Source organism: Ovis aries, chromosome 2, assembly GCF_016772045.2.
Source record: "Ovis aries strain OAR_USU_Benz2616 breed Rambouillet chromosome 2, ARS-UI_Ramb_v3.0, whole genome shotgun sequence".
Taxonomy (NCBI): Eukaryota; Metazoa; Chordata; class Mammalia; order Artiodactyla; family Bovidae; genus Ovis; species Ovis aries.
Genome location: NC_056055.1, coordinates 149,685,383 through 149,706,700, shown reverse-complemented (window position 1 = coordinate 149,706,700; position 21,318 = coordinate 149,685,383). Strand labels below are relative to the sequence as shown.

The following is a 21,318-nucleotide window of genomic DNA, read 5'->3' as shown; positions in this document are numbered from 1 at the left end:
ATCTTATGTCATTACATATTTTTATTTGTATAAAGACTAGTTTTAGCTAAGTTTAAATTATAAATTATTAGCAAAAAATAGAGGAATTTGAATATATTGAGAGGATAAGCAAACAACTCAAAAACAACATAGAAACACTCACCAACTACTCCATGATCAGTGGGATTTAGATTTTTTTTACACACGTAGGGCAAGGTAGACTCACAATCCCGACTTTTCCAGGCCTTTGGCATAAATGCATTAAATGTTCCACAGTGATATTCAACAAATGGCTCAAAATTTATTTCTGAAAACACAATGTTTGTGCACTTACTATTAGAAGCAAAAGCAGTTTAATATATACTGAAATGTAGTTTTAGCATCAAGGAAACAACCTTTCTCTTTGGCATATGTAGTAAATTCTGTAAGAGAGTATATTTATGAGTTTGCAGTTGAAGTCCAGGCATGACAATGAAATGATTTCCCAAAGATAGAAACAGCTGATTTTATTGTTTTAAGGTAGAGAAAGATTTTTCAATCTGTTGCTATTTTTAAAACAGTTGACTAGAATTTTGGCTTTGACCCAAATCCTTCTGAAACCTTGGCTAAATGGCTTACCTTCTTGGTCTCCATTTCTTGTTCAGAAAAGCATGTCTTATAGAAATTCAATCAGGCTTTAAAAAACACTTATAAGCCACTTCACAATAACATGTTGTACATGTACATGGGAAATATTGCTATTTAGGCTGTGGGATGAGTCCTCAGTCAAAGGTATACAAAACACTTCAGGTACCTGGGTTCCAGTTCAGATAGTTGAGTGGTGTTCTGTCAGACCACTGCCAACCAGCATCTTCATCCAGCTGATTCAGACCCATCCATACTTCCACTGCTTCACTGCCTAAGTGGTCTGAAATAAGAGAAATACGGAATTTCAAAAACAAAATTAACATTACACTTATTTCTTGTTTTCCTGTTCCTGGAGCATGGATTCATAAATTAACTCCATCAGTGTTAGAAAGGGGTTTGAGTGCTACTAAATCCCACCCTGGTGGTTCAGAGTAAAAAAGCCAGCCTAAGAAACACGGCAGTTTCCTAAAGGCTCACGGAAGCAGCTGTGAAGTGCTTAATCTAGGCCCCCAGGAATGCTGCCTCTCAGTGGTCATCAATCCATCGAGTTCATGGTTACAAATTTGACACCATCCGACTCAGGTGCTTGAGGGTTCTAGAGCGTGAAGGAGAAAGTGCCCAGGGCCAGTCCTAGAAAGTGCCCCTCTGTCTTCCTTCTTTGGCTATGTGTGTCTGGCGGCCTCAGTCTGGAGGCTCAGGACTCTAGTATGGTGAGGCCACCTCAGGCCTTGAACAAGAGGAATAGGAAGAAATGCTATTAAATCTGTATAATGGGTATGTGTGTATACAGACATGAGTTTTCCACTTTTCATAATTTTTGCACTCTTGAAACATTTCACAGTTAAAAAATTGAACAATTTAGGGGACCTTTTTTGTTTTTTAGGGATCTGGCAAGGGAGAGGAAAGCAGATTAAGTATTATTAGTTTTGGGAGGCCAGTCTTCAAATTTAAGGTATGCTGAACGAGATCAGCCCTGGGACTTCTTTGGAAGGAATGATGCTAAAGCTGAAACTCCAGTACTTTGGCCACCTCATGCGAAGAGTTGACTCATTGGAAAAGACCCTGATGCTGGGAGGGATTGGGGGCAGGAGGAGAAGGGGACGACAGAGGATGAGATGGCTGGATGGCATCACTGACTTGATGGACATGAGTCTGAGTGAACTCCGGGAGTTGGTGATGGACAGGGAGGCCTGGCGTGCTGCGGTTCATGGGGTCGCAAAGAGTCGGACACGACTGAGCAACTGAACTGAACTGAACTGAACTGAGCTGAACTGAAGCAAGCAGGGAGATGGCTCCCCAGTTAAGAAGTGGGAGCTGTCTGGCCAAGAGGAGAGTATCATCCCAGGGACCATGGTATCCAGAGCAATCAGCAGCAGGTAGGGCCATGAGCTGTGCAAATGCTTCTTCAGCTGGAGGTGGGAGAATGTCTCCTCGGCAGGCCAACCCTGTGGCCTCTGCTCCTAACTACTGTGCCACAGCTCCTCCTTTTTAATTCAGTGCCGTTTTTGTTATAAATGCTACATTGAAACATGTGCATTGACATGCTTGTCTAGAAAAATATGGTTATCAAAATTACAGAACTAGAGGAAATTTTTCTTTGATTTTTTTTCTTCCTGTGTATGTGAACTTTGAAAATTATTCTAGAATAAACAAGTGCTACTTGTGCTATAAAATTTGGGGTTAAAAAAACTAGTGTCAGAAGCTTTAATGAAAGTAACTAATTTTGCAACACTTTTAAATGCTGCCATTTAATCTTTTCATCTGTAAAGCAGGGCATTGATCCCTTATGATTATCTGCTTCAGAACTCAATTTCTTCTGAGCCAGATGCAGGGGCCCTGCCTGAGGCTGAGACCCTGACAGATAAGAGTTATAAATAGGGTGCCTGTCTGTCCCAGTTTGCCTGGGAAACTCATGGCTTATGCTGGTAGTTCCAGAATAAGTATTAATGGCAGCCCCCTTTACTCTCGAAAGGGTCTCAGTTGGGATGAGCAATTGCATAGTCACCCAGGTTGCAAAGATTAGTGCATTCACATCACAAGGCTGCAGAGCCTTCTGTGACAGGGCATCTCAATACAACAGTGGGAAACCAGAACCGAAACCTTTAAGGAAAGAGAAAACAGTGTTTTATCACTGGTGATCCCCTATATCACTGCACAGCATAACATTCATGGCCCTGCCCTTCCAAGATTCTGTGGCATAAACATGAGTCTCTTCTTAAAGTCTTTGGCTCGTCCTTCCAATAGCCTTGTTGTTGTTGTTTAGTTGCTAAGTCATGTCTGACTCTTTGCTGCCCTGTGGAAATAGCCCGCCAGGATCCTCTGTTCATGGGGTTTCCCAGGCAAAAATACTGGAGTGGGTTGCCATTTCCTTCTCCAAGGGATCTTTCCAACTCATGGATTAAACCTGAGTCTCCTGCTTTGCAGGCGGATTCTTTACCAATGAGCCACCTGGGAAGACCACCATTTGATTAAATCATCTGCTGTCATCATAACATGAGGGAAAATGGAAGATGGATTGATAAGATAGAGACATTTCCACATTTCATATTGGGGCAAGTGCCAAGTGATGCTTTCAAGTAACCTACTTAAAATATTTAAGTATTAATTATTCTTATCTTAGAGTTATTTTGAATAACCTCTCTGTTTTAACAATACATAGAAAATCATTGTGTAATTTATAAGCTGTGTTTAGAAGTACAAAAATAGTCTATTTAGCTTCACAAGTAAATGGGCTCACAATTCTATAATAATAAATTCAAATTTAAATTTCTTTGGCTATTTCTTGGCGTTTGTGGCAGCTTGAATAATTCCTTGTAACATGGCTAATGTTCATCAGCAATTAACAAGAAACAGTAGACTATTCTCATCATTAAAAAATACCTTAGTCAAAACAAGCTTCCATCTTTATGAGAAGACTTCTGTTTTCCCAAACAATCTCCAAAATCTAATCATAAAATTGTGGTATTTAAATCAAAGTCTCTGACATATCTTATTTATTTCATCTTTATTCAAGTTTGATGAGGAAGTCCAAACCCTCTTATTAGATATCCCAGCAATTAAAATAGATAACAATTCTCATTCATAAATAGTGCACAAAGTTTTCTATGAATACCATTAAAAGCTGATATTGATACTGGAAATGGGCATTTTCCTGCAATGACTCACTCAAGCTGAGTTTCAGTGATTATTTCCCACTTTTGCATGTCTGTGGGGAAAGCGGCCGATATATACTGTTCACACACATCTGTAACAATTCTTCTGGAAGGTATTAATGACTTTCAAAAGCCTTAAAATATGCTTCCCCTTCCACCCAGTGAAGCCACTACTACAAACTTACAGAGAAATAACTAGGGATCTATGCACAAAGGTATGTGCAGGGATGGTTTTCAATAGTGATAAAGAAATAAATACAAACAAGGAATTTTATCCACCTATCCCTATCTAACACTGGAGATTAGCTGAATATATTATCACTAACTTGAATAACTATGTAACCACTGAAGCTTATAATGTAGCTCTTTATTTCTAGACATGGACAGATGTTCATTATACACACAAATTACATAAGCGTTTGTACCCATAGTTGCTGTTCGGTGGTCAGTACACACTGAGCGTTCGTTGTGTGTGCCAGATACTTTTCTAAAAATTCACCTGCACTATAACATGTACTCCACACTGCCAAAAAGTAGGCATTGTTATTATTTTCATTTGATAGAGGGGAGAAGTTGAGGCACAGAGAGGTTAAGTTATCTCTTTAGCCCTGCTAGTAAGTGATGGAGGTGGGATTCAGACCCACACAGGTGGCTCTTTGGTCTGAGCTCCCAACCTCTGCACAACTGCCTCATGTTTTTATTCAATATCATTTTCCATAGATACTGTGGATGTATGCATACCTGCATTTATGTGAGTTTTTTGCGGGAAAAAAAAAACATGGCTATCTTTGGATTGTGGAACTATGAGAGATTTTTCTTTTGTTTTTCTTTCGTATACTTGAACTTTTAAAATTATCCTAGAATAATTTTATTATTGTTATTCTAGAATAAATATGTGCAATATAATTTGAAAAACGTCAGAAACTTTTAATGAAAGTGGCTAATTTTGTGACACTTTCAAATGTTTCCCAAAAAATTGAAATTGCTCTATGTAAATATCTAGAAACATTTAACCTATAAAAGAGAAATAAGAAGAGAGTTTCGGTGAGAGGTTAAAAAAAACAAGACCCAACTTATTAGCGCTCTTTTGACAGTTTATGTCATTATTTTATAGTGTTAGTTAACATGTGTGTACCTTTGCTTTTCCAATCAAATTTTAAGTTCTTTGGCATCCACTGGAAAGCCTACTACATACTGCACGTAGGGACAGACAGGTAAGATTTTGTTTAATTAGTAAACAGCCTGTATTTATTAAAGGAAACAGAATGGCTAAGATAATCACCAAAGGAGGAATTCAGACTTAACTTCAGAAGTCTCCCATAGTCACTTGTTAGAGCTGCAGATTCTCCTAGGTCCCTTGCTGTGAGCTCAACTTGTCTTTTCAGAGGTGGAGAACACGAGAGAGAAATGGTCAGGTGTCACATGGAATGGCCCAGGGTTCAGGGTAAACTTCTGGGTATGACTTTGGACCATGTTAATAAAAGAATGTTTTCCAAGGGACTTTTTTTTTTCCAGAAGACATCTTGGCATACATGGACATAACTGTAAACAACATCATTTTAATTGTACCAACATCAATGTGCATTATACACCTACTTACTCCTTATGAAATTTTCTTCAGTTTCATCTGCAATACTTAATAAAGCACCTCCTTGCATCTGGCATGAAGAATGAGCCTCGCTCCAGGACAGGGAGGAAAGCAGGTTGAATTGGTAGCAAATGCGTGAATGGAGATCCTTCTCCCAGACCGCATCGCAGCCCACCTCTGTGGATGCTGAAAACAAAATCCATTAGAACTTTATAACCTTATTTTATCTATACAGTGATATACTTCTGAGATTAATTTGAATGGCATGATTCCAACTTGTAATTCCTAAAACTTCAGTGCCCTTATCTATTCTTGACTAGGTTTTTATGACAAAAATCTGTATTGTTTTCCCACTGGCACTTTATGGTAAAACTTATTCAAGATTTAAAGGAAATTCAATAAATTATCAATACAGAAGCTCTGACCCTTTCTGGGAAAATGATAGTAGCCATTTTTAAGAGAAGTAAATATAAGTGAAGTATTTGTGAAAATAACATCTGAATTCTTTAAAAAGCAGACAGAACTTTATACTGAAAACTGTATGAATCAAAATATTTATTTAAGATAGATGCAAATAGTCTTTCAGGAGGCTTTTCCCCACAAATACCAAAACACTAGACAGACTAAAAGGGATAAAGTAGAAACAGGAGTCTCTAATGAACAGAAGTTTTCAAATAAGCACTGAAAACAGGAACATTGCTATTTAGTTTTAGAAAGTTCTTTCACTGTAAATCAACTTCTGTGGTTGTTCAGTCACAAGTGGTGTCCGAGTCTTTGCGACACCATGGACTGCCAGGCTCCTCTGTTCTCTACTAATAATTCAATTTAAAAAATGTTTTAAAATTCGTTCAATCAAAAGAAGGAGAAACAAAATCCCCTTGCAAAACACTGGCCAAGCGTTGAGTAGTTTGCTTAAAAGTAAATTTAATAAAGTATGAAACATGGATCTGAAATCTGAAGTTTCTTAAAATGACAGAAAATAAAAGTAAAAGTACTTTAGATGAAATTTTAAATCAAAGCCAAAGGTGAACCTAAGCAGTCATAGTAATTACCTGAAATCAAACTTGGCCAAAAATTTTCAGAATGTAGATAGTGTGAACCATGCAACAGCAAGAGAGTAATTTATGGTCAGGCAATCTGCTAAAATCTAGAACAATCTTTCCCCAAATGCAATCCATAGAGTATCACAATTTCAAGAGCTCCCCAAGAGAAGCTGGGATGTAGTACATACGTAACCTCCTCTGGGGAATTCATAGTGTACACTAGCGTATTAAAGGCGCTGAGAAGTTCTCTAGTAAAGAAAAGGCTTGCTTTTAATTCACTATACTTCAAACTTATTTGACAATATGAAATCTTTTTTGTTTGCTTTCTTTTTGACACAGTGCTTAGTTAGATGGCTCCCTTGGGAATGCAGAAGTTTGTTTTCATGTCTGGTTGCAATGTGCCTTCCCCAGTACTGAGTTAGTGAATGAGAAGTTATTAAACATAAATATATTAAATCTGAGATTGTCTACCGAGTTCCGTGACCTACACATGTATTTATAGAAGAATCCAAGATTGAAGGAGGGCAGAAGACAAGTCTATATCACCAAGGAAAATGTGTAGGAAAGGAGGAGAAGGGAAGGAGGATGCTTCTAGTAATCATCTTGCTCTGATGTTTGAAATTTCCACATTAAGCCTGAGTCCTTAGAGACCATTTCCAGTTAAAAAGCTACGCGATCTGTGAGATGGGACAACATGCTAAGCATTATCAGACTTCATTTTAGCCCTATTAATCCTGTGTAAGAGCTGAGTCCATGAGAGAGGAGCAGTCGGGTGCTTCATTGTGCATGAAAATCATTTAGCAGACTTCTGAAAAAACACAGATTCCTGGTTTTCGTTCTCAGAGATTCTGAATGGGTAGGTCTGGGGTGGGATTCAAAAAACTGACTTTCAAACATATTCCTCATGCAGATGGCCACATTCTAATGCAGACGGACCACAATGCAAATACTGGGAAACACAGGCTTGAAAGAAAACATCTGAAGCACTTCCTAAGAAGAGCAGGTACAAATAGTCCCTGGCTACCAGAGGATGATAGGAGGTCAGAAGACGAGACTGGAGAGAACGTCAAAGGAGAGATCTGGGTACACAGTACCTGCCTCTTGTCTCCTGCCTTGGGGAAAGATTCGATAACGAGTCCTAACTATAAGCCTCCAGGATAAGCCATGACAGGATAAGAAAAGGCCTGATGACACTTCAGTCGATCTTGTTCCCATTTTTGCTGAAAACTGGCAAGGAAAGGTCCTACCCTTTCAACAGCACATGGATTGAGCTACATAAACACAGCCTTTGGCAGAAACCCGAATTCTGTACAGCAACGCCTGAATTCAATACCTTAAACAGTTAAGATAAAAGGCTTGCAGGTGATCCTGTCTATGCTAGAAATTGCACAGCTCAGGTTTGTTAGTTTTTCCTTGGCTTGGTATTATCTGTGCTAATTCTTAAGGTTAATCAAAAGGAATGTCCCAAATGTTTGCAACAAATACCCTCAATCCTCTAACAAGTCAGTCCATTTGTCATTGAAATTTGGTTTGAACTAAATATAAGCGTGTATACTTCTATGCAGTCAGTCCTCTCTCTGCTCCTCTGGATGGCTTGCGTATCACTCCACAAATCTTATTTGAGGATCTTATGGCAACAAATGGAGTGAAAGTGCCACCCTGGGCCTGGGCACTGTGACGTGCTCTTCTGATCTCCCTTCAGGACCAAGCTTTCTTTCCCCACCTGCCAGCAGACACCTCTCCTTCAACGATCGCCTTGGCTGACGAGGCTCATTGCCCTGTGTCACTCTCCCTTCTCAGGAGCAGCTTGCAAACCATGGTGGTCACCACAGAGCTATAATACCCCTACTCTCCCCCAACTAGGGCCAAATACAGCTTGAGAACTCCTTGCGGGTCGATGTGGGGGCCGCCAGTCCTGCATCACAGGCCCTGAGCAATCCTGCTTTCTTCCTTTCCTTTCCATATGCGTCCAGCCTGAGACTACTCCCCAGGAGACCTCCTGCAGGCTCATCTTGGCCTCTGAGACTACTTCCCAGAGGTTCCCATCCTGGCATGAGACATCTGCATGTGCTTACTCTTAATCCTCTTGCTTTCTTCATAACTAATTTTTATTTTCAAGCCACTGAGAAAACAAGATTGAAGGCTGGTATTCTTACTTTTTCTCCAAAAATTCTAATGTAAACCATCATATTTCTTTGCATCTTTGGTTGTCTTTATAACATCTCTTCTGTCACTAAATTATGAGCTCCTTGAAAGAAACAACTATGTCATATATATCTTTGTATCTCCTATTAATTGAAGAAAGATGGCCAAAAGTCTTTTTTGTAAGATGCTCTAGATAGGTGATTTTTCCCCTTTTCAAAACACACCTCTCTTCTAATGAGCTGAAGTGTATTCAAGTCAATACTGATTTTATTATAGATTATGACTGAGATGCAGCCATTTCTCCTTCTCTACTAGCATGGCTTTTTTTGTCTTCCCTAAGGATACAGCTTTGTCATTGTCCCAGGTGTACGCTTTCTTGCCACTTTAAAAAATGGTTGAATTCTTACAAAGCAAACAAACAAACAAACAAAAAACACATACTATTAGAGCAACTCCAAGCTACAAAGCTACCATTTTCTCTCTCTTTGGTCCTTCATATACTCAGCATGTAGTTACTGAATATCTGTTCCCTGCAAAGTGTGTTGGTGGTAAATCTCCTGTAAAGGGGACACGGAACCAAGTCAGGACTTCCTGCCCCCAGTGCCTTACATGCTCCTTGGTAGCCCCGATCACAGTTGAAATTAAATGATGCATTATGTGATTGCTTATTGATTGTCTGTTTTTCCTGATAAAAGTAAGTATCAGGAAAGCAAGTACCATGTTCCATCTTTTTCATGTTATTCCCCATCAGTGCCTAAAGATAGTTGGGTAAGGAGACTATGATATCAAAGGAAGATGAGAAGCGGTGGCCACAAAAGAAAGAAGAAAACTAGTAGGCATGGGCCCCAGAAACCCAAGAAAAGAGATGGTGTCAGTTTTGTTACTTATTGTCGAATCTTGGAGTACAGTGAGAACTAAGTCATTAGTGACTTTCTGGAGCCTGTTTCAGCAGATTAACCCAATCATTTGCCTGCTCTGTGCCTGCAACCAACTGATGAGCAGTGCCAAGAAAAGTCATCTGACTGATTAATTATCAACCACCCCTGATACTTCCCGGAGACGTGACCAGTTTTCTCTAGTAAGCTTGCTCTCCCAGCAGCCACTGTGTTCATTTCATACCTTTCCTGTTGTCGGAACTTCTCATGCCTTCTTCCAAGTCCGCAGCTCTGGGCTGGTTACTCCTCATATTCCCCACTTAATCCATCAACCTTCTTGGACCTGTACTATCTTTCTTCTCTCCTACGGAGAAGCTGTTTTTACATCCATAAAAGGCTAGTCCATCCATCCAGGACCTGGACCCTACTTCCTTCTGCCTTCTGAGAGACCATGTTTATTTCACCAATTGTTTCACTTTCCTGCATCTTCAACCTGTTCCTCTTTGATCATTTCCAGATGCACTCAAAGACGACTTAGTGTCTGTCACCCTTAAAAAACAAGAAACAAAAACACTCCTTCCCTTGGCTGCCCCATCCCAGTCTCTGCCTTTTCTCTACCCCTGTTAATCACATAGTTTCATATACATGCTGTCTCCAATTTCTCATCTCCCATTCACTCTTAAAAAAAAAAAAGTTTTGCTGAGATACAATTAACATGCCATTTAAAGTATATAGTTCAATGGTTTTTAGTATCTTCAAAGCATTGTGCAGCCATCACCACAATCAAGTTTAGAACACTTTTGTAGAAACCCAGTCTCCATTAGCAATCACTCCCCACTTTTCCCTCGGTCCTCACTCCTACTCCCAGCCCGAGACAACCACTAAACTAGTTTCTGTCTCTATAGACTGGCGTATTCTGAAAATTTCACATAAATGGAATTATACTGTGGTCTTTCTGTGACTGGGTTCTTAGCGTGATGTGTCCAAGGGCCATCCATGTTGTAGCATGTACCAGTACTTCATTTCTTTATATAGCCCAATAATATCCCATTGTATGGGTATATTATGTGTTATTAATGTATTCATCAGTAGATAGACATGGGGTTGTGTCTATTTTTTGGCTATTAAAAATAATGTTGTTATAAGCATTTGTGTGCAAGTTTTTGTGTGGGCATGTGTTTTCATTTCTCCTGGATAATTAGCTAGGAGAATTGCAGGTCATATGGTAACCCAATATTTACCCTTTTAAGGAACTGACAGACTGTTTTCCAAAGCAGCTGCATCCTTTTACAGTCCTCCCAGCAGTGTATGAAAGTTCCAATTTCTCTACATCCTTATCAGCACTTGTTCCTTTAGCCTGTCTTTTTGATTGTAGCCATCCTGTGAGATGTAAAGTGGTATCTCACTGTGGTTTTTGTTTTAATTTCCCTAATAGCTCATGATACTGAGTGCTTTTCATTGGTTATTGGCCATTTGTCAATCTTTTTTTTTTTTTTTTTGAGAAATGTCTATTCAGACAATTTTACTCATTTTAAATTGACACGTCTGTCTTTTTATTGAGTTATAAGCTTTCTTTATATATTCTAGATATAGGTCCTTTATTAGATATCTGATTTGCAAATATTTTATCCTATTTTGTGGGTTGTCTTTTCACATTCTTGATTGTGTCCTTTGAAATACAGAATTTTTAATTTTGATGAAGTTCAGTTTATCTACTTTTTTCTTTTGTTGCTTTCATTTTGATGTCATATCTAAGAATTCATGAAAATTTCCCCATGTATTCTTCTAAGAAGAATGAGTTGTAGTAAGCTCCAGGAGTTGGTGATGGACAGGGAAGCCTAGCGTGCTGCAGTCAATGGGGTCGTAAAGAGTCAGACATGACTGAACTGACTGACTGATTCTTCTAACAGTTTTGTAATCTAATCTCTTCCATATAAGTTTTCAAAATCTATCTTGAGTTAGTCTTTTATATGGTGATAGACAAGTTCAATTTTATTCTTTTGAATGTGAATATCCAGTTTCCCTGTACCATCTTTTGAAAAGACTATTCTCACCCCATTGAATTGTCTTGGGATCCTTGTCAGAAATCAATTAATCATAGGTGTGGGTCTCTCAGTTTTATTCCATTTTGACAGTTGTCTTGATTGTCTTGATTAGTGTTGCTTTCTATAAGTTTTGAAATTGAGAAATCTAAGTCCTCCAACTTTTTTCTTCTTTTTCATGATTATTTTGGCTCCTCTAGGTCCTCTGAATTACCATATGAATTTTAGGAAGAGAGTGTCAATTTCTGCAAAGGAGTCAGCTAGGATTTGATAGAGATTGCTGTAGTAGTGCCATCTTACCAATAAAAAGCCTTCTGATCACATGAACATGGGATGTCTTTCCATTTATTTAATTTTCTTTAATTTCTTTCAATGTTTTGTAGTTTTTAGATGTAAGTTTTTCATGTCATTTGTTAAAATTTTCCTAAGTATTTTATTCTTTTGGATGTTAGGATAAATGGACTTCTTTCTCTTTTTTTGATTTGGTTTCTTAATCTAATTTATGGATTGTCCATCGCTATGTATTAAAGTACAATTGACTTTTGTATATAGCTCTTATATCCTGTGAATGAGTTTATTAGTTATAGTAGTTTTTTAGTGGATTCTTTGGAATTTTATACATCCAAGATCATGACATCTGCAAAGAGAGATAGTGTTACATCTCCCTGTCCAATCTGGAACAGGGACCATGCTTTAAGAAACACTGAGATAAAGTTGGAGAAGATTGATTGGATGGGAGGCTCCAGAGTCCAGGTGGGGAGATTCACCCTCAGTAGGAGGAGGACCACTATTGCTTGGGAGGGAGAAAATAGAGATGGATCCAAACCACGGTAGGCTTAAAGAGCAGGCCTGTGAGCAGGAAGTTGTCAAAACCTCCCCTCTGAGGGATCCTATTTTCTTTGAAATTGGCCCTTAAGGGTTTGGAAGGAGAATGTAGGGCAAGGTTAGAAAGTCAGGGGAGAAAAAAGATTTATATGGCCCTTTGGGGAGTGAGATAGAAGCTTGAGAAGAGAGATATAATAATACTGCTGATGAAGCAGAGGTTGGAAGTCGTACATCTAAATTGGTACCAATCTGCTCTATGACTCAAATTACTGATAAAAACTGTATCAGGTGAATGAGGTTCCAGAGCAATGAGCCTGCCAGGCTCCTCCATCCATGGGATTTTCCAGACAAGAATACTGGAGTGGGTTGCCATTTCCTCCTCCAGGGGATCTTCCTGACCCAGGGGTCAAACTCGTGTGTCCTGTGTCTCCTGCACTGCAGGCAGATTCTTAAATGCTGAGCCACTGGGGAAGCCTTCACCCAAAGGCTGGTATCCTAAAAATATCTCAAACTAACTAAGCCTGACTCTCCATCTGTGTAAGATATACAATCAGGACAGATATAGTATGACTCAGAATCACCTCTAAATAAAACCAGAGAGATTCCTTTATGTCATCCTTGTTCCTGAAGATCTATAGCAACAGAAATTTTATCACATCCCTCCCTGCTCATGTGTTTTAGTATGTGTTTATTGGGACTAAATTTACACTATGTTCACTTACAATCAACTTTTTAAAAATAAAGGCATTATTCTACATTGAGATAGTAAAAAATTTCTGAATAAGAAAGATGAGATACAGTAGTATGAATCTTTGCTTTAATCTCTCTGTCCCGTCCACTTCCTGACCCCATGGAAAAAGCAATCAGCGTGCTCAGATTCCAGTCTCTGGCACATCATTTTGAGTTACGCTGGCCACCAGGAACCAAAAGTAAAAGAAAGGAAGAAAATTGGAACCGTAATTTAGCACTGTACAAATAAACAGTCTCTCTGCAATCTGGCAGGCTGTCAAGTGGAGGATGTTTCTGAACTGTAGGAAGCTGAACAAATAGATAGTCCAGGGATCTAAAAGCCCTGGGCACCACTAAACCCAGGCTTCCACATGGGAAACCATAATTGGCTAAAAGTGACAGAGGATGGTGACAGTGCTCTTTGGAGAATCTCAAGGAGACTGCTGCTGCTGCTAAGTGACTGCATCAGTCCTATCTGACTCTGTGCGACCCTATAGACGGCAGCTCACCAGGCTCCTCTGTGCCTGGGAGTCTCCAGGCAAGAACACTGGAGTGGGTTGCCATTTCCTTCTCCAATGCATGCAAGTGAGAAGTGAAAATGAAGTCGCTCAGTCGTGTCCAACTCTTCGTGACCCCATGGACTGCAGCCTACCAGGTTCCTCTGTCCATGGGATTTTCCAGGCAAGAGTACTGCAGTGGGGTGCTATTTCCTTCTCCATCAAGGAGACTAGTATAGTTTAAAAAATAGTATTAGGGCTATGTGAAATACATCTTACTTTTATTAATATTTGCTTATTTCCTAAAAAATTTTTATTGTAAGATGTTTGAGTTACAATATTGTGCTGGTTTCTGCCATACATCAACATAGATCAGTCATACGTATACATATATCCCCTCCCTCTTGAGCCTTCTTCCCGCTAATGGAGAGAGTAGCGTGGAAACAGATACACTAATGTATCTAAAACAGAGAGCCAGTGGGAATTTGCTGTATGACTCAGGAAACTCAAACCAGGGCTCTGTTTATTTACTTTTAATAGTGACATCTATTGGAGATGGAAATGGAAAGAGAAGATGATGTAAAGAATGTGACATCAGACTCAAGGATCTAAGGAGTATAGGGATTACATGCACATATTCCTCCACACAGACATTCAGACTCAGATAGAGAAGGCTCGTGATCTGACAGTTAATAAATAATGAAATACTTTCATGCTGATTGCTGAAGAGCTGCTCTCCTGAGCTCGTCAAGTGCCTCTTGCTGCCTCAGCATCCCCTCACATTACAGCAGATAAGGGGCTAATACCAGTAGTGGGTGTCCAGGGCTCCAAGCCCCCACATCAAGGTCTCCACTTGAATTGGCCAATAGCCCATACCAAACTGGTTGCTAAATGTCTTAATATCACCCCTGTATATAGATGTTATGTGGAATTACTTGCATGTTGTGAATTGTCTGACGAAGAATTATGGGCCACAGGATCACCTGGGCCATTTGTCAAAAATGCAAATGCTCATTGCATCTCCAGGACCGGACAAGGATCTACATTTTAAACTATATGATGCTACAGCGTCCTATCAAATGTAGTCTGCATTTCCAGGCATGGAACAAATCAGTCTGTCCTATATTCCATCTGGGCCAAGTTCTTTGGAGAGAGGGATCTAGGTCCTAACACTACGCTTAATTTAGTGCTGGTGACAAAGACGATAAAGAGGGAGGATCATTGATTCAGAAGCACATGTTGAGAGGATGTTAGACCTAATGGGACATGATGGTGGTGGTGATCCTGGTGAGCACCAGGTACTATGATAAGTAGCTTAGATGCATGATCTAATGAAACTGATCACATGGACCACAGCCTTGTCTAACTCAGTGAAACTGTGAGCCATGCCGTGCGGGGCCACTCAAAACGGACAGGTCATGGTGGAGAGTTCTGACAAAACGTGGCCCACTGGAGAAGGAAATGGCAAACCACGTCAGTATTCTTGCCTTGAGAACTACATGAACAGTTACGAAAAGGCAAAAAGACAGGACACTGAAAGATGAACTCCCCAGGTTGGTAGGTGCCCAATATGCTACTGGAGAAGAGTGGGGAAATAATTCCAGAAAGAGTGAAGAGATGGAGCCAAAGCGAAAACAACACCCAGTTGTGGATGTGACTGGTAATGGAAGTAAAGTCTGATGTTATAAAGAACAATATTGCATAGGGATGGAATGTTAGGTCCATCAGTTCAGTTCAGTTCAGTCACTCAGTCGTGTCCGACTCTGTGACCCCATGAACTGCAGCACACCAGGCCTCCCTGTCCATCACCAACTCCCGGGGTTTACCTAAACTCATGTCCATTGAGTCGGTAATCCCATCCAACCATCTCATCCTCTGTTGTCACTGTCTCCTCCTGCCCTCAATCTTTCCCAGCATCAGGGTCTTTTCAAATGAGTCAGCTCTTCGCATGAGGTGGCCAAAGTATTGGAGTTTCAGCTTCAACATCAGTTCTTTCAATGAACACCCAGGACTGATCTCCCTTAGGATGGACTGGTTGGATCTCCTTGCAGTCCAAGGGACTCTCAAGAGTCTTCTCCAACACCATGAATCAAGGTAAATTGGAAGTGGTCAAACAGGAGATGGCAAGAGTGAATGTCAACATGTCAGGAATCAGTGAACTAAAATGGACTAGAATGGGTGAATTTAACTCAGATGACCATTATATCTACTATTGTGGGCAAGAATCCCTTAGAAGAAATGGAGTAGCCCTCACAGTCAACAAAAGAGTCCAAAATGCAGTGCTTGGATGCAATCTCAAAAACGATGAATGATCTCTTCATTTCCAAGGCAAACTATTCAATATCACAGTAATCCAAGTCTATGCCCCAACCAGTAATGCTGAAGAAGCTGAACAGTTCTATGAAGACCTACAAGACCTTCTAGAACTAACACCCAAAAAAGATGTCCTTTTCATTATAGGGGACTGGAATGCAAAAGTAGGAAGTCAAGAAATACCTGGAGTAACAGGGGAATTTGGCCTTGGGGTACAAAATGAAGTTGGACAAAGGCTAACAGAGTTTTGCCAAGAGAACACACTGGTCATAGCAAGCACCCTATTCCAACAACATGAGAGAAGACTCTGTACATGGACATCACCAGATGAGCAATACCAAAATCAGATCAATTATATTCTTTGCAGCCAAAGATGGAGAAGCTCTATACAGTCAGCAAAAACAAGCTGACTTGTCTGTGGCTCAGATCATGAACTCCTTATTGCAAAATTCAGACTTAAATTGAAGAAAGTAGGGGAAATTACTAGACCATTCAGGTATGACCTAAATAAAATTCCTTATGATTATACAGTGGAAGTGACAAATAGATTCAAGAGATTAGATCTGATAGACAGAGTGCCTGAAGAACTATGGATGGAGGTTCGTGACATTGTACAGGAGACAGTGATCAAGATCATTCCCAAGAAAAAGAAATGCAAAAGGCAAAATGGTTGTCTGAGGGGGCCTTACAAATAGCTGAGAAAAGAAGAGAAGCTAAAGGCAAAGGAGAAAAGGAAAGATATACCCATTTGAATGCAGAGTTCCAAAGAACAGCAAGGAGAGATTAGAAAGCCTTCCTCAGTGATCAATGCAAAGAAATAGAGGAAAACAATAGAATGGGAAAGACTAGAAATCTCTTCAAGAAAATGAGAGATACCAAGGGAATATTTCATGCACAATAGGCACAATAAAGGACAGAAATTGTATGGACCTAACAGAAGAAGAAGGTATTAAGAAGAGGTGACAAGAATACACAGAAGAACTGTACAAAAAAGACCTTAATGACCCAGATAACCATGATGATGTGATCACTCATCTAGAGCCAGACATCCTGAAATGTGAAGTCAAGTGGGCCTTAGGAAGCATCACTATCAACAAAGCTAGTGGAGGTGATGGAATTCTAGCTGAGCTATTTCAAATCCTAAAAGATGTTGCTGTGAAAGTACTGCACTCAATATGCCAACAAATTTGGAAAATGCAGCAGTGGCCACAGGACTGGAAAAGGTCAATTTTCATTCCAATCCCAATGAAAGGCAATGCCAAAGAATGCTCAAACTACCACTCAATTGCACTCATCTCACATGCTAGCAAAGTAATGCTCAAAATTCTCCAAGCCAGGCTTCAATAGTACGTGAACTATAAACTTCTAGATGTTCAAGCTGGATTTAGAAAGGCAGTGGAACCAGAGGTCAAATTGTCAATATCCACTGGATCATCTAAAAAGCAAGAGAGTTCCAGAAAAACATCTACTTCTGCTTTATTAACTATACCAAAGCCTTTGACTGTGTGGATCACAACAAACTGTGGAAAATTCTTCAAGAGATGGGAATACCAGACCACCTTGCCTGCCTCCAGAGAAATCTGTATGCAGGTCAAGAAGCAACAGAACCGGACAGGGAACAACATACTGATTCTAAATCGGGAAAGCAGTATGTCAAGGCTGTATACTGTCACCCTGCTTATTTATATACAGAGAACATCATGCGGAATGCTGGGCTAGATGAAGCAAAAGCTGGAATCAAGATTGCCAGAAGTACCAATAACCTCAGATACGCAGATGACACCATCCTTATGGCAGAAAGCGAAGAACTAAAGAGCTTCTTGATGAAAGTGAAACAGAGTGAAAAAGAAAAGTCCTTGCAGCAACGAAGACTCAGCAGAGCCGAAAATCAATAAATAAGAAAGAAAATAGAAGATATATATAAACATTCCCCAGTACTTAAGAACCATTGGCAACTTTTAAGCTAAAGTAAAATACAGTAAAATAATAAAGTACTTACTGACAAAATATTTAGAACATTGAAGCTATTACTGCACCTTGAAAATCAGGTTAAGTAGAGAAAAAGGTTTTAAATTTATAGCTAGAAACTGAGTAATAAGGAAAGGGAATCAAGACAACTCACTGTTGAGAAATACTGGGAGGGCAACTGTGATTTTAAAAAGATCATCAAGGGCCAGCTGATGTTTGGACTTGACAATGAGCAGGACAAGCAATCAGGACATGGACAGGTGAAGGAGCTCATAAGAAGGAGTGGAATGGAAGCATAACAAAACTTCATATGCATTCAGTTTTGCTTTGAAATATCCTGCCTGGAAGCTGGGATTAACGAGATCACAGAGTATTAAAATTTGATTCCAGTTAAAGCATACTTATGCACTGAACTTAGTGAGGAATGACTAATTAATATCTTTGAACTTAGGGGAGGAAAAGCAATATACATCAGAATTGTCTTTTCAAGGCAAAAACAAACAAAATCAAAATCTGGTTAAATGGATTCAGCAAGCTTATTCAGACTTCAGTAGATCAATCTCAGTGCTTTTCTTTGGATACAATAACTTTCTAATCATCCTTGATTCATTCGTGACATATAGGAAAGACTAGATTTTATTCTTACTAGGATCTGGGCAAAATCCCCACTTCTCGTCTCTTTCGTATCGGCTGGTAGTGGCACACCACAGTAAGTTGTCTTCCCGCCCTTCCCGGGTACATTCGTGATGCCACTGCTGATTGTACTGGAAGGGGAACATGCACGGAGTCCCGTGGGCATTCCCTTTGATTGTGTACAAATCTAAGAGAAAAAAGAGGACAAAGTCAAATAAGTGGTATGGCAACTTTATCTCTGGAAACTGTCAGAGTGCGAATGCATTTTTTATTGACCGAAAATCTACACTCGGCAAGGCCCTCACTTTACCCCGGTTAACCCTTAAGACCTCAACGTCTAGTGTGTGGAAAAGTACAAGGCTGAGTGCTGCGTTCAGGGAAACGCTGATAAGTGGTTTGTTTTGCATAGTTATCTCCTTGTTTGTTTACTATGGTGCACTGTTTCAGTGTTTCCGTGGTGGCTCAGGCGGTAAAGAATCCTGTAATGCAGGAGACACGGGTTTGATCCGTGGGTCAGGAAGATCCCTTCTGAAGAAGGGAATGGCAACCCACTCCAGTATCTTCACCTGGAGAATCCCATGGACAGAGGAGCCTGGCGGGCTACAATCCATGGGGTTGCAAGGAGTCAGACATGACTGATTGACCAACACTGCTTCAGTAGCATACATATTTGTGAATGGATAAGAAGAAAAAAAGTATTTATTATTATTATTTGTATTTAAGTATAATTGCTTTGTAGTATTGTCTTAGTTTCAGGTATATAGCTTCAGATCTTTTTTCAGTATAGGCTATTAGAAGATACTGAATATAGTTGAAGATTTCACTTTAAAATATCTTCCAGTCCCCAAGTATATCAGTCAGCAGCATCTGAATCTTGAGTTTCATAAGTATTTATAATTTATTCACTCAACAGATATCTGTTGAGCATTTAATGTGCTCAGAACTGGGTATTATGATGTAATAGTAAATGAGTAAGTTTCCCTCTCATATGGAGCATCTGTTTGAAGGGGGGGAGAAAACAAAGATATAGATAAACTTGTAATTTCAAGTAGTGAGAAGTAACCATGAAGAAAAATAACATAGGATAAGAACAGAATGATTGGGTGTATGTGGTGGGGTTGTGGTTTAGCCACTAAGTCATGTCCGACTCTTTGCAACCCCATGGACTGTAGGTTGCCAGGCTCCTCTGTCCATGGAATTCTCCAGGCCAGAATACAGGAGTGGGTTGCCATTCCCTTCTCCAAGTGAGGGTTGAAGGGGCACTATTTTCGATAAAATGGTCAGTGAAGGCCTCTCTGAATAAGAATTTGGGAAAGTGAGGTTCGGGCCTCTGGACAAGAGTTGTTTTGGCAGAAGGAACAGCAGGAATGCAGGACCTGCATCAAGAACCACGTGGGGTCAACAGGGGAGAGCAGGGAAGGCCAGCAGGCAGGGAACCAGAGAGGCACTGGAGTGTCGGCTCACAGAGGGCCAGCTGTGCCAAGACGTGGACTTCGGCTTTTACTCTGAAGGCGATGGGCAGTCATCAGAGGGTATTGCATGGGAAATCACATGATCAGATTTCCATTTTTAAAGCCACACATGGTGCAATGTGGCAAACTGATTGTACACAGAGGGCAAAGTGGATGCCCGGCTATTGGCCCCCAGGGAGGGGGTCTAGGAGAGATGGCCATGCTGAGCGGCCTGCTGGCTGCTTTCTCAGAGTATTCCAATCATCATTGGTCATCCTTGGCCTTAAGCTGCTCCTGCTAAGTCACTTCAGTCGTGTCCGACTCTGTGTGACCCTATAGACAGCAGCCCACCAGGCTCCCCCATCCCTGGGATTCTCCAGGCAAGAACACTGGAGTGGGTTGCCATTGGCCTTAAGCAGGAGGCAACAACTTTTCACGAATCAACTGGGACTTTCTATAGTGAAGGGGGTCAGTGTGTGTGTGCTTAGTTGCTTCAGTCGTGTCCAACTCTTTGCAACTCATAGACTGTAGCCCTCCAGGGTCCTCTGTCCATGGGAGTCTCCCTCCAAGAATACTGGAGTGGGTTACTATGCCACCTTCCAGGGGATCTTCCCAACCCAGGGATTCAACTCACGTCTCTTATGTCCCCTGAGTTGGCAGGCAGGTTCTTTCTCTTTTTTTGGCATTTGACTTGTTTCCCTTAAATTTTTTAAATATTTCTTTTCTTAAAAATTAATTTATTTATTTTAATTGGAGGCTAATTACTTTACAATATTGTGGTGGTTTCTGCCATACATTGACATGAATCAGCCAAGGGTATACATGTGTCCCCCATCCTGAACCCATCCCGTCCCTCAGGGCTGTCCCAAAGCACCGGCTTTGAGTGCCCTGTTTCATGCACTGAACTTGGGCTGGTGATCTATTTCACATATGGTAATATACATGTTTCAGTGCTATTCTCTCCAATCATCCCACCCTTGCCTTCTCCCACAGAGTCCAAAAATCTGTTCTTTATTTACATCTGTGTCTCTTTTGTTGTCTCGCATACAGGGTCATTGTTACCGTCTTTCTAAATTCCATATATATGAGTCAATGTACTGTATTGGTGTTTTTCTTTCTGACTTACTTCACTATGTATAATAGGCTCCAGTTTCATCCACCTCATTAGAACTGATTCAAAGGAGGTTCTTTACCATGAGAAGAGGATCAGGGCACTGTCAATTAAGTCAGTGGGTCCTGGAGTGAAAGGGCTGACTGTAGAGATTCCCACCCTCTCTCACAATTGGAAGGGGTAGGGGTGGGTGATATAGATTGGGGCGTGGCGCTAGCCTGAGCTCACCCCATATCACTAGCCCTAGAGGTTTGAGCTGTTTGGAAACTGCTGCTATTTCAGGACACATCCTCTGCCTTCTACCTAGTCTTCCCCTGCATGCATTGTGAGTGTGGGTATA

The 21,318-nt window shown here is 40.4% G+C and overlaps 1 protein-coding gene across 2 annotated transcripts in view; it reads right to left on the bottom strand.

Moving 5' to 3' along the window:
- PLA2R1 (phospholipase A2 receptor 1) overlaps positions 1 to 21,318 on the bottom strand; it is a 126,734-nt gene that overhangs the window by 85,543 nt on the left and 19,873 nt on the right. For both annotated transcript variants that reach the window (XM_027964908.3, XM_060409836.1), the window contains exons 3-6: positions 18,430 to 18,603; positions 5,359 to 5,532; positions 773 to 886; positions 143 to 286 (exon numbers count right to left, since the gene is read on the bottom strand). In XM_027964908.3, the coding sequence (XP_027820709.2) occupies positions 143 to 286; positions 773 to 886; positions 5,359 to 5,532; positions 18,430 to 18,603 (606 nt within the window). The remainder of the gene's footprint in view (positions 1 to 142; positions 287 to 772; positions 887 to 5,358; positions 5,533 to 18,429; positions 18,604 to 21,318) is intronic.